The sequence below is a fragment of the Mus musculus genome, chromosome 17 (genome assembly GCF_000001635.26).
Source record: "Mus musculus strain C57BL/6J chromosome 17, GRCm38.p6 C57BL/6J".
In the NCBI taxonomy this organism is placed as follows: domain Eukaryota; kingdom Metazoa; phylum Chordata; class Mammalia; order Rodentia; family Muridae; genus Mus; species Mus musculus.
In genome coordinates, this window is record NC_000083.6 from 80,544,866 (window position 1) to 80,558,251 (window position 13,386).

At 45.3% G+C, this 13,386-nt stretch overlaps 1 protein-coding gene across 9 annotated transcripts in view; it reads right to left on the reverse strand.

The window, feature by feature from the left end:
* The window catches only part of Cdkl4 (cyclin-dependent kinase-like 4), a 54,264-nt gene that overhangs the window by 21,316 nt on the left and 19,562 nt on the right, over window positions 1-13,386 (reverse strand). For 5 of the 9 annotated variants that reach the window (XR_003952147.1, NM_001360144.1, NM_001360143.1 and 2 more), the window contains exons 3-5: window positions 11,442-11,563; window positions 5,961-6,033; window positions 2,827-2,917 (exon numbers count right to left, since the gene is read on the reverse strand). Coding sequence is in view for 8 of the 9 variants with exons in the window: in NM_001360144.1 (NP_001347073.1) it covers window positions 2,827-2,917; window positions 5,961-6,033; window positions 11,442-11,563 (286 nt within the window). In the remaining variant the exon portion in view is untranslated. Of the gene's footprint in view, window positions 1-2,826; window positions 2,918-5,009; window positions 5,660-5,960; window positions 6,034-8,806; window positions 9,031-11,441; window positions 11,564-13,386 lie in introns of those variants that run through there. The other 4 variants (XM_006524531.1, XM_006524530.1, XM_006524529.2 and 1 more) reach the window with 4 other exon arrangements.

The window sequence follows — 13,386 nt, forward strand, 5'->3', positions numbered from 1 at the left end:
GCACCAAGGTTGTAAAATAAGCGTAAAACATAGTTATCTAGATTTTCATTTTTTAAAATGTGGGTTCTGGGGATTGAACTCAGGTCCTCGTGGATGTAGAGCAAACACTTGACCATTTGAGCCACATGCCCAGTCCCAGGTGGCCTCACAGGGACACAGAGACAGACAGACAACGGTGAGTTAGCGCAGATGCTGAGGAATGTGCTCGGGCGGAGGACAGGACAGGACCGAGAGATCATGTTCTGTCACTTTAAGCCCCATGGGTTGTGGTTGCCTACTCTGGCAGCCATAGAGACTACTTCCATCTTGGATGGCTGCACCCAGTGACTCTCTGTCTATTTTCATCTTTTGGAACTATTGTGACAACTTGGTTTGACTCCTTGGACCACAAGTCATGCCTGTCTGATGGACAGACTATGGAGAGTTGGGGAAATCTCCCTGGTTGGACTCGTCCTACTGCCCTGAAGGTTGCAGTGCCCATGGTCGGGTGGGTGGAACCCAGTCCCACCATATTGCGTGAGCTGGGAGTCCTGGCATCTCAGTTTTTCTCCTCTGAGCCTGGAGGAAGTTGATGGTCAATTCCAAAAGACCTTTCAGTGGCAGGAGTCACGTGGGAGAAAAGTTGGTAAAATAGTGGCTTGCAGGAACTGGGGAATGAGTCCTGTTTTGGCCAGTGAGATGGCTCAGTGGGTAAAGGTACTTGCCGCCAACCTTGACCACCTGAATTCTATCCTTGGGAACTGCATGGTAGTAGGGGACAATCCCCTCATCAGGCTGTTCTCTAAGCTCCACACACGCTCTGTGGGGTGCATGTACTCTAAATAAATACATTTTTTTCTTTCAATTTTTTTTTCCTTTTTGAGACAGGGTTTCTTCATATAGCCCTGTCTGCCCTAAAACTCTCTAAATAGACCAGGGTGATTTCTAACTCACAGAGATCTGCCTGTCTCTGTCCCCCGAGTGCTGGGATTAAAGGTATGTGCCACTATGCCAGGCAGTTTTGTTTTTTGTGTTTGAGACAGGATCCTATTGTATAGCCATGGCTGGCCTCAAACTCATAGAAATCTGACTGCCTTGCCTCCTAAGCTCTGGATTGCTGAGCCACCACAGCTTGAGACAAGATTTAATGTGTGGCTAATGCCGGCCTCGCGGTCTGGACCCTGCCGCTTCGTCTGTATACAGCTGGATATACAGGTGTGCATCATTATACCTGGGTGACAGTTTTTCTTAGTAAGAGACACACAGATAACAGTCTGACCACCACAAAAGACAGCTCAGAATGCAAGGGTTGCAGTTCTTCAATCAATAGTCCTCATAGCAAGAACAGAAAACAACCTGGACTACTATGACTCTTTTATAAAACGATACAAGCTTTTTTTTTTTTTTGAGACAAGGTCTTATGTAGCCCAGGCTGGCTCAAACTTCCTATGTAGTTAAGGATGACGAATGACCATGAACTTCCCATCCTCCTGTCTCTACCTCCTCAAGATTACAACTCTGTTCCTTCATGCCCAGTTGGCGCAGGGCTCCTGGCATGCTAAGCAAGCACTCTGCCAATTGAGCCCCGGTGCCATTCGCCTTGTGTTTCCTGTGCAGTTTCGCTCACATTGCCTGTCTATGCTTATGGTGTCTTGAACAGTTTCCTTCCTTTTAAATTTGGTATGTGTGTTTGAGTATTTGTATACAGCAGGTGTATGCACAAGTGTGCAGGTCAGAGGACAACGCCCCACCCCCCACCCCCGCCACCCCCACCCTCATCCCCAGGCATCAGCCTTCATCCTTCCCTGTTTGAGGCAGTCTCTGGTTTTTCCTTGAGGCTATGTGGAGTTCCTATCTCAGTTTCTCATCTCATCCCAGGAACACCAAGATTACAAATGCGTGCTATGCATCCAGCTTTTTACATGACTTCTGAGAATTCAAATTCTGGCCCTCAGACTTGTGTAGCCCAGGCTGACTCAAACTCCCTACGTAGTTAGGACAGGTGCTCTACTCTGAACCATCTCTCTAGGCTTTGAACATTTCCTAGTGCCAGTGACAAAACTGTGACCATCATTTCTAACCAGGATCTTCTACTCCACGACATGAGCAGTTATTACATAGTTCCTGGCTTAGGAGTGTCTCCGATTGTCAGTTTCTCTTCTCAGCCACAGGACAGGACTTGGGTACCATCTGGGTCCTTCTGCTTTGCACCTCAAAACACAGCAACTTCAGGGAACTTGGCTAGCTTCATTTCAACCTGGCCCTTCTTCAGGTCACCTTTGGGTGTCACTGGAGTGCTGAGGACTCTTGAACCCCACTGTAAAGTGTGTGTTGCTAACACAGGTGCCTATACACTTAGAACTAGTTATCTCTCTCTGCTCCCTCACTGCCTGGGCTGATATGTTTTGTCTCTGAATCCTATAGGCTCTTTATTTCCAGTTGACTCTTACAGCACCACCAGCTCTGAGGAGCTTTTCCAATCACTCAAGCCCATCTTGCTCTCTCTCTCTCCAGGGAGCCATCTGCTTTAGTGCTTCATGGCTAACCATCTTGTTTTACTTTTTCATCTCATTTTCTTTGGGTTATAAGTGCCTGTAGAACAGAAAAGCATCGTACAGTTCCTTTCCACTCCCATGGAGCCGAACACGCAGAAATGTCACCTGATACATCCTAGCTGAATTGTCAATGGATTCTGAAAGGGTAAAATGAGATTCGTTTCCCTCTTTGAATAACAAGACTTTTAGCATCTATCCATTAGCTTAAATAAGACAATGAATGATACCAATTTCTAGTCATGTGAGTTAGACAATGAATCAGACAAAATAGGCAAGGCAGGGTTGTACTTACTTAGAATTCGTGCAAATCCAAAGTCACAAATCTTTATCATCCCTTGCTTGGTTATTAGGATGTTTTCAGGTTTTACATCCCGATGAATACACTGTAAGATATTACTTGATAAATTTTCTGAGCCATCAAAATGACAAAGAATCAACAGTACCTATTAGTCTAAATGTTAAGATATATGGCTTACAATTGAAAACCAAATAGATATCACCTTATCAAGTAAAAGAAAAATTGTATCTAAATGTCAGCATATTATCAAAGAGATTAAAACTACAATTGTTAGCTGCGCAGTGTTGGCACATGCCTTGAATCCCAACACTCAAGAGGCAGGGGCAGAGGCAGGAGGACCTCTGTGAGTTCGAAGCCAGCCTGATTGAGCTACAGAGTGCGTTCCAGGACAGCCAGAGCTACACAGAGAAACCCTGTCTCGAAAACCAAAACCAAACCAAACCGATAGAAACAAAACAAAACAAAACCAAAAACTATCATTGTTACACAAGGAAACTGTGTCTGTCTAGATCTTTTGAAGAGAAGAACACAATCCAGTGAGTAGTTCACTTTCTACTGTGCTGTTTGGACTTCAGTAGAAGGCGAAGACACGGGAACAACAGAAGAGTCCATGTGCCTTTACCCAGAATCATGGCTATTCATGAACCATGACGCAGGTTGAATATTGCAGGTTGGTGACTCTGGATGCAAAGGGGCAAACCCCAGCAACCCTGAGATGATAACAGAAGTGCACAAGGAAACCAGCACACTCGGAGATTCTCCTCTGGGGGTTGTTAAGCTTGTCTAGAAATTCTTATTTGCTAGGGAGACGGCTCAAGGGATGAGGGAGCCCATCCCACAAGTCTGGCCACCTGAGTTTGATTCCAGGAGCCCATGTGAAGGTGGAGGGAGAGAATGAGCTCCACAGAGTTGCTCTCTGGCCTTTCACATGCACACTGTGGCATGGACCACCTCATCGTGACCATATACACAACAGTAAACATACTAAGAGAGTATCCATTTTGAATAGTGGCCATGGACTGTTAAAGAGAAGTCTGCAGTATTTTAAAGCTCAGAGTATAGGATACGCTCTTTCAAATGGGGATGTCATGTCTGCTGCACTAAGCTACAATAACTACTTGGTTACAATCAGGTATGAAGGTAGATAACACATCTTCCTAGCTATTCGATTATTCAATAGTATTTATTGAGCACCTTTTATATAAGAGTTCTATATTAAGCATCAAAGAGATTTTTTTTTTTTAAAGGAAGAAGCAGTGTGAGCCATAGATCTTGTATCAGTAATTTGCATCAAGAGAGCATCTTGGTGTACAGAGGAAAAGCATAAACACTTGTGGTAAACTGTGTTTTTTAAAAACCATCTTAACAGGGCTGGAAAGATGGCTCAGTGGTTAGGAACACAGATGCTCTTCCAGAGGACCCATGTTCAATTCCCAGTACTCACACGGTGGCTTACAAACAACTATAGTTTGAGTTCTAGGGGACCCAGTGCCTTTTTTTTTTTTTTTTTGGCCTCTGCAGGTACTAGGTATGCATATGGTGCATAGACACACATGCAGGCAAATATCTATGCACGTAAAAAAAAGTTACAAATCGTGGCTATTTCTACATCAACTCATTTTGTCTCCTGCAGTACAGTGGAAAGCAACAGACTGGTTCCATCTATCACCTTTGGTAAGAATCTAAAGGCACAGACTGAGTCACAGAAGTCTTGTGTACAACATCCCTCTCCAGACATGGGAAATGAAAGCTTTTGCTTTGCTCTAATGGGAATTTCATTGGCTTTTTCAAAACTAAAGAGAGCGCTCCATAGCCTCAGTAATAGTGTCAGGTCTTGGGGCCCCACCCTTGTGCTGGATCCCACTTTGGGCCTGTCGCTGGACCTTTTTCTCACACCCTTCTCCATTTTTGTCCCTGCAGTTCTTTCAGACAGGAACAATTATGAGTCAGAGCTTTTTTTTTTTTTTTTTTCAGAGCTGAGGAGTGAACCCAGGGCCTTGCGTTTGCTAGGACACTGCACTAAATCCCCCCCTCCCCCCGGGTCAGAGCTTTTGACTGTGAAATGGCAACCCCATCCCTCCCTTGATCCCCTGACTTTCTGCTGGAGGTGAGTTCTACAAGTTCCCTCATACCACTGAATCACATGTATTCATGCCCCCCAAACCAAACCAACTTACCTATTCACGCACACATGTACGCGTGTGTGCCTCTACCAACTGCACGAACCCATGCATCTGTGTGTGATTCCCCAATCCAGCCCAATCCAGGCCGGCACTAAAGTGCATTCGTGTGTCCCAAACAACCATACACATTTATGCATGTAGATTCTCCAATCACACACACACACACACACACACAAGCATGCGTAAACACCAACCAACCACTTACACTCACGTATACACACACATGCCTGTGATCCCAAACCAACACAACACAACACAGGCAGGCATGCACACATGCATGCTCCCATGCACACACAGCATGTGCCCCCATGAACCCAACTCTCACACGCATGCGCATGCTTGTGCCCTCAACCCAACAACACACACACACGCATACGCACACACATGCACATAAACAAACACGAATGCACGTAAACAAACATGAATGCATGTAAACAAACACGCAAGCATATACATACGCACGTACGCACGCACACACGCAAGCACGCTCGCACGCAAGCACGCTCGCACACAAGCACGCTCGCACGCAAGCACGCAAACACGCATGCACGCACGCAAGCATGCACGCACACACGTACTATATATATGCGCGCATGTGCTAATGGATGCCCAAAAGTTCTATGGTAAGAAGAAAGCCAAACAAATGCCATGATGCGTCCAGCTATAATATGTAAATATTATATATTAGATTATAAATAATATTTTAACCCAATTTAAACAATTCTAGGAATCAATTCTGTGGTGGAGGAAAACATTAAGTCCACACAATTTTGAATTCACAAGCTATCATAACTTGGTTCTCATGGAACTGGGAGACGAGCCATAAGTGATGGAACTTCGCTCCTTCCATGGTTCTTGCTTTGATCTTAGGCCTCGGGGTCTTTCCTTCTCTCCAACAGAAGCATCGGTACAGAGAACTTCCTAGCATTAGAAAATATTACTTACATTGTGCTTGTGACAGAAGTTAAGGGCTTGAAGGGTTTGCCATAGCACACTTTTAATCACTCCATCAGAAACTCTGGAGAGAAAGATCAAAAATAGAAATGAAAACTCCTGGGATGGGGGTCCCGGGAGCAAGGGCTGGGAATGGGGCAGGGGCAGGAGGGGCAACAGAGGCACAGGGTCAGGGAGTGGGGCGCCAGAATCGCTTTTGAAATGGTCTGTGTGGTTGTTCTGCCTGCTTGCGCGCTTGTGCACCACATACATGCCTGGTGGGAAACAGCGTAGCTTGCGCTGTGTTACTGTGTAGAGGCCATACAGCCTGCACTGGGAGAGAGAGGTCGACACCCAAGGAGGAGCCCAGAGAGAATAAAAGTCCCGTGGGAACGCGAGGCTATGAGCTAGCCCCTGGCAGAACCAGCCTTCCAGGTGCGGAGTACTGACAAGTTACTTTGGCTGGTTATTATTTACCGGGGAACTGGCGAGCGGATCCTCCTGCCTCTACCTCCTAAGTTGAAGGTTATTCTCAGTTACATAGCAAGACTGAGGTTCGCCTAAGCTACATGAGACTGCCTCAAGTTAAATCGATATTCATGTGATTACTGGGTGCTACACTTCCTCCTGAGTGTATTTCCGTTTCACGTCTTTTCTCCCGTTTCCTTATTCATTTTTTATGGGGTGTGTATGCGTGGCTTTGCGTGTGTGTGTGTGTGTGTGTGTGTACACAAGTGTGTGCGTATAAGTGTGTACATACATAAGGTGGTTCAAGGTTAGTGCCAGGAATCATCTTTGGTTGTTTTTACCATGAGACAGTCTGTCTATCAAACCAAGGTTCTTTGATACGGCTAGTCTTGCTAGCCAGCTTGCTCGGGGGATCCCATCTCTGCCTTTTAATGCTGGAATTACAGGTGGGTTGTGGTAATTACACGGGTTTCTAGTGATTCAAACCCTGATCCACATGCTCCTATGTCAAGTGTTTAACTGCTAAGTCGTTTTCCCAGCCCTTCTCTATCCATTATCATTTCTGGATGTTTTCTTTCTTTCTTTCTTTCTTTCTTTCTTTCTTTCTTTCTTTCTTTTTCTTTCTTCTCTCTCCTTCCTTCCTTCCCTTCTTTTTCTTCTCATTTGCAGCTTTTTTTTAAAAAAAAGATTTATTTATTTATTATATGTAAGTACACTGTAGCTGTCTTCAGACACACCAGAAGAGGGCGTCAGATCTCGTTATGGATAGTTGTGAGCCACCATGTGGTTGCTGGGATTTGAACTATGGACCTTAGGAAGAGCAGTCGGGTGCTCTTACCCACTGAGCCATCTCACCAGCCCCCTTTTTTGTTTTTATAATTATTTTTCTTATACAATTTCACATATATGTATACACACACATCTGTATGCACACACATCAAATCATTTAGATAACATGTTCCTAATTATCCTCAACTTCCCCCCCCCCACACACACACACTTAGACTTTTTTCTTTGTGGCTACTGTGTTTAATCAGGTGGCTAGTGCTGGTCTCTACTGTCTTAGCAGTTGCCTGCTCAGTCCTGCTCTGTTACAGACCCTGCAGATCTTTTCAGTTCTGCTGATGTACATGGGACTGTTGTTTTCGGAAACTAGAGACCCAAAGGTTTAATTTGTATATTTAAATTTTAAATGGATAGTTTAGTCATGGAGACAACTTGAGAGAGTGAGCCTTCTGCTTCCATCCTGTGGATCCCTGGACTTGAACTCACATCATCAGTTATGGCTCCAGGACCTAGGTGCTGGCATGGGAGGCTGCTCTATTCAGAAAAATGGATGTATGTGTGTGTGGGGAGGAGCGGGGGAGGGGGGGAAGGGGCACGGGGGATTTCTCTCAGAGCAGTTCCTCATCTTAGGGCCTGATTATGTAGCATTGCCCTTGACAGTTAGGTACACGGTGGCACCCTTTACCTCCACTCCTAATTGTGAATATTACGAGAGACCTAATTCTTAGCACAAATTCTTTTCTGTATGAAATATCCATTCCTGTTTCCCGAACTGCATTTTGTTATGATTTTGTCCATGTCCACCCTTTCCTAGTCAAACCTGCAGTGACAGCTTTTCTCTTTTATAAAGTGGAAGGGTGACCATAGCCACCCTGGGCACTAAGAGGCAGAATATTCAACTTCAGACCCCACTATGCTACTTTCCACTTTTATAACCTCAGAGAGTTGTGGAAGCTTCCATTTTCTCCTGTGTGAAAATGGAAAAACACCCTAAATTCACTGAGAAAGCTACCACCCAAACACTTCCGCCTAACCTCCACTTGTGTTCAAGAGATGAAGGTCTGAGGTCAGATGAAGCCAGTAGACATGACCACATCCCAGGCACAGTGACCAGAGGTCCCAAAGGTAGAAGATGCTCTGGGTTGACAAAGAACCAGGAGTGTGGGGAATTTAGGCAGAAACAAGGTAGAGTCCCACAGAACCTTCCAGAACCTGGACCCGGCTCTAAAGCCAAAGCCCTCGAAAGAATCAAGCAAGAAGTGATACAGTGCTAGGAGGTAAATGTGGAGAAATGGACTAGGAAGCCAATCGATTGAGCAACAATCGATTGAGCAACCCAGACAACAGAGCCGGCGAGAGTAGTGGGGGGAGGGGTGGCTTCCACCTTCAGGGAACAGGCGCCAGCACTAGGCTACTATATCAACAGACATAGGATTCTGGATAGGTACTCGGAGACTCCAGGTGAGGAGACCTAGGAAACAAGGCAGGTATGAGGGGTCAGAAATGTTTCAGAACCCTGACTGCTAACGTTGTTAACGAGAAACCAAGCAGAGCTAGTTCAATGGGAGTATCGGTCGTCAATAGGATACGCAAAGCTTTCTTACTGGGGCGGCATGGTTCTGCTCACTTGGCTCAGATGCCCAGGAGGCAGGGTCCACTGCTGGGAGGATGATATGCGTTAGGGATGAATCACATTGATCTTACAGAGGAGATGGAACTGTAGTGACCGTAGATAGACACGCCACGTCCAGACCGGAGAGAGAGCACGCCAATGCTGTTCTGCCGCAGGCAGCAGTTTTCAAAGCATTATAGAGTGAAATAGCGCCCTCTGTAGAAATCGGTGGATACGTGGTGTTTAGGTATTATCCTTCGGGAGAGTGTAGAGACAAATACTAAAAGCAACAGCGAAAAGCTTGAAGCTAAAATCCAGGTGTCTCGAGCTACCCAGCTCAGAAACTGCTATTTTAGTCACCTGAAGATGACTCTGACCTTACAAATTCGCGCGCGCGTGTGTGTATGTGTGTGTGTGCTCGCGTGCACGTGTGCAAGAGAGAGAGAGGGGGAGAGGGAGAGGGAGAGGGAGAGGGAGAGAGAGAGAGAGAGAGGGAGAGGGAGAGGGGGAGAGAGAGATGCATGTATAGGTATTTGGGTATGTGCATACGTGTGTGTGCTGTGTGTTTGTGCGTGCATGTGTGTGTGTGAAAGAGATGCATGTATAGGTATTTCTGTATGTGCATACATGTGTGTACGTGTGTGTTGAATTCCAGAGGTTGGTTTCTTGGGATCTTCTTCTATCCACCTAATTATTACTTTTAATGATTTATTTTATTTTCAATATTTTCTATTTCAATTTTAACAAAATAACTTTAATTTTTCAGGTGTGCATGTGTGTATGTGTGTGTGTGTGTGTAAATTCAAGTGTACCCTTGGAGGCTAGAGGTGTCAAATTCCCTGGAACTGTTGTCATAGTCAGTGATGAACCACCTGTCGTGAATACCTGGGAATCCAACTCAGATCTGGAAGAGCTGTACGTGTTCTAAATAGCGGAATCATCTCTCCAAACCTATTGTTATTGTGAGACAGGGTTTCTCATTAGACCGGGAACTCCCTGGTTTAGCTACAGTAGCTAAAGTGCCAGCTTCCGGGATCTGCTGACTACTTTCCCAGCACTGAGGTTAAGGGCGTGCGCTTTCCACGGGGTTAAAGGAAAGAAAATAAACTGCCAAAAGGAGGTAGGGATGGACTTGTCGAGGGACAGCCATGTCTCAGCTCAGCAGTTGTTTACTACTGGAAAATCAGGTCACTCCCAATCTTCTCTGCTCTAAATATCTTTCAGAATATGTATAATTTTGCCCTTATGGGAAAAATACCTTGCTGTATATCTTTTCTAAGTGGAGTTTTGCGTTTAAGTGTGACAACAGCTTTCTAAATGTTCATACTCACTGCCAAATGATCTACCTAGTTACACCCTGTCTAGGTGGAGAGGCCTGCATACCTATTTTGTTTGTGGTGGCTTCAGATGGAACCCCTGTGCCTTGCACACGCCAGGCAACCTCTGTACCACTGAGCTACACCCCTAACCCTTTCGAATATATTTGAGACCGGGTCTTGACTAAGTTGCTCAGGTTAATCGCCAACTTGCAATCATCCCGTCTCAGCCTCTGGTATACCACAGCACTCATCTTACACTATTTGAAAAATTATTAATGGTGATAATAGTTTATTGAAATTCTTTTTCAGTTTTAGTCATGGCTTTATTTTTTAAAGAAAGCAATTGCCAAAACTTCTGTATTTAAACCCTGTTTTTTCCTTCCTTCTTTAAGAAATTTCTTGGCTCTCACTTTTCAAGTTTAAAAAATATCCGATTTGTGCTCTAGTTAGAATTCTGTGCTACAAAAAAAAAACCCGATGAGACAACATGTTTATACTCTCATAGTAGGTATTTCCATCTAGAAACATGCTCATTTCAATAAAATCTTTTAATCATTTCAGTCAGATATGTAGTTGCGTTCTTTAAAAAGACTTACTTATTTATTTTATACGAGTACACTGTCACTGTCCTCATGCACACCAGAAGAGGGCATCAGATCCCATCACAGATGGTTGTGAGCCACCATGTGGTTGCTGGGACTGGAACTCAGGACCTCTGGAAGAGCAGTCAGTGCTCTTAACTGCTGAGCCATCTCTTCAGCCCCTGTAGTTGTCTCTTTTAAAGAGTTATTTATTATTTATTGTGTCTGACTGTTCACCTACATGTATGTCTGCAACGTATGCAGGAAGGCCAGCAAAGGGCACCAGATCCCCCGGAACCGGAGTGACAGATGGCTGTGAGCCACCACATGGGTGCTGGGAACCGAACCTGGGGCCTCTGCAAGAGCAGGACTTGCTGTTCTTGACCAGAGAGCTGCCGCTCCAGCCCCAGTGGGTGCTCTTACGTGTTGACTTGCTGGTGGGCCATATGATTGGATTTCCTCGCACTGAATTATGGTCGCTCCTTGAGGTCAGACCACCCTGTGTATGCTTTCCCACCAAGCTACACTGGGGTTTATACTGGCTTCCTGTTTCTTCTGCTTACACTTTAGGTTAAAAGCCATTACCCTTTGAGCACATCCTACGTGAAGCTGGGGGTTGGTAGCGGGGGTTGGGGTGGGGCTGGGAGGCTGGGGCTGGGATCCTTTTGGGGCTACACACAGAATGAAAGAGAACTGGCCAAAGAACTCCAGGTTCTGGATCACTTACCCGTTTGGGTTTCTCTCCAGCTCGTTTAACAGTGTGTGATCACAGTACTCAAAAACTAGATGCATCTTTCTCTTTCTTCTGAACACCTCGATGAGGTTCACGAGGTTTGGGTGTTTCAACTGCTGCAGAAGAAGTGAAGTGCACAGGTTAGTGATGCGGTTCCGTTCACAGCTGTCCCAGATATGCTCTGATGCTAGGAGGACACGCCCCTTTATCATTCTAGCTCCTGGGCAGAAGGGTTTTTTTTTTTCTTTTATTGTGTGTTGGCGTATGTGCATATGTGCGAGGGTGCACATATGTGTGTGTGTGCATGTGTGTATGGAGCCTAGAGGTTGACATCAGGTGTTCCTTTTTTTTTTTTTTCTTTTTCTGAGACAGGGTTTCTCTGTGTAGCCCTGGCTGTCCTGGAACTCACTCTGTAGACCAGGCTGGCCTCGAACTCAGAAATCCGCCTGCCTCTGCCTCCCGAGTGCTGGGATTAAAGGCGTGCGCTACCATGCCCGGCTAATCAGGTGTTCTTAATTGCTCTCCCCTTTAACATTTTATTACTAATTAATTAATATATGTGTGTCTGAGTGCATGGGCATATGCACACTCATGGATGTGCAATGTCACCTGTGTGAGGGTCAGATGACAACTTGCGGGGACTGGTTCCTTCTATCACTTAAGTCCCGGGCATTGAACTCAGATTGTCAGATTTGGCTGCAAGCATCTACCTGCTGAGCAATCTTGTCTCTGCTCTCCCTTTAATCTTTGAGACAAGGTCTCTCACTGACATGTGGCTCCTACCAACTCAGTGAGATGGGCGGGGTCCAGCAAGTCCTAGGAATCCTCCTGCCTCTGCCTTCCAGACCAGGGGTTGCAGACACATGCCATTTAGCACAGTGTTTGACATAGGTGCTGAGGATCTGAACTGGGGCCCCTGAGGTTTGTACAGCAGGGGCTTTTACTGGCTGAGCGGTTTCTCCATTCTCTCATACAGAATTTTGTTATGGTGTTTAAGATCAATTGCTCGTTCTTCGAGCCATCAGCTTCAATGTGGAATGAATTGAAGATCTGTAACAAGTAAGTAGTGATAGTAGCTAAACTGTTTAAATCCCCCTGGTGAGGGCCAAGTGTAAGCAACGTGTTCATGTGTAGGCACCGTGCAGTGTACAAGAACTAGGAACACACAATGTATAACGTAAATGAAGGACTGAGTCATTATGCAAAAGGCTATAAAATGATCAGTGTTTACATACTTTACACATTATCATGGCCAAAAAAAAAAAAACAGGCTTATTTTATTTTTAATTGTATGTTGTATGTGCATGTGCACACACATGTGAGTGCCCGCAGTGTCCAGAAGAGGGCACCAGATCCCCTGGAGCTAGAGTTAGAGGAGTTGTGGGCCACCCTGTCTGGGTGCTGGGGAGCAAAGGGTGGTCTGCAAGAGCAGCGTGAGTTCTTAAGCTGAGCCCATCTCCCCAGTCCCCTTACCATCGACTTATGTCAGTGGTGGCTTGGACTGGAGTGCAGTCTGGTTTCTAGTGTCCGCTCTCAGCCCCTAAGTTTCTGTTGCACCTCTTATCTTAGGACTCTCCCAGGCTCATGCATTTAGATATGCTTTTCACTGGGCTCTGTCCTCTGGTTGAGGCTGCTGCTTGCTCTGATGTACGGAGGTTTTATTTGTGGCTTCTATTGACATGTGGAAATGGTTCAGAAAGCAGTCTTTTATATTTTCTTCTTTCTTTTTCGTTTTTCTGTGCAATATAATATTATATCCATATATATATTTTAAATGTTTTATATGAATAAATGTTTTGCATGTATGTATGTATGTATGTATGTATGTATGTGCCTGGTGCCCAGAGAGGTCAGAAGGCATCAGATCACCTGGAATTAGACTTTAGATAGTTGTGGAACTAAACCCAGGTCCTCTCTTAGCTGCTGAGCCATTTCCCCA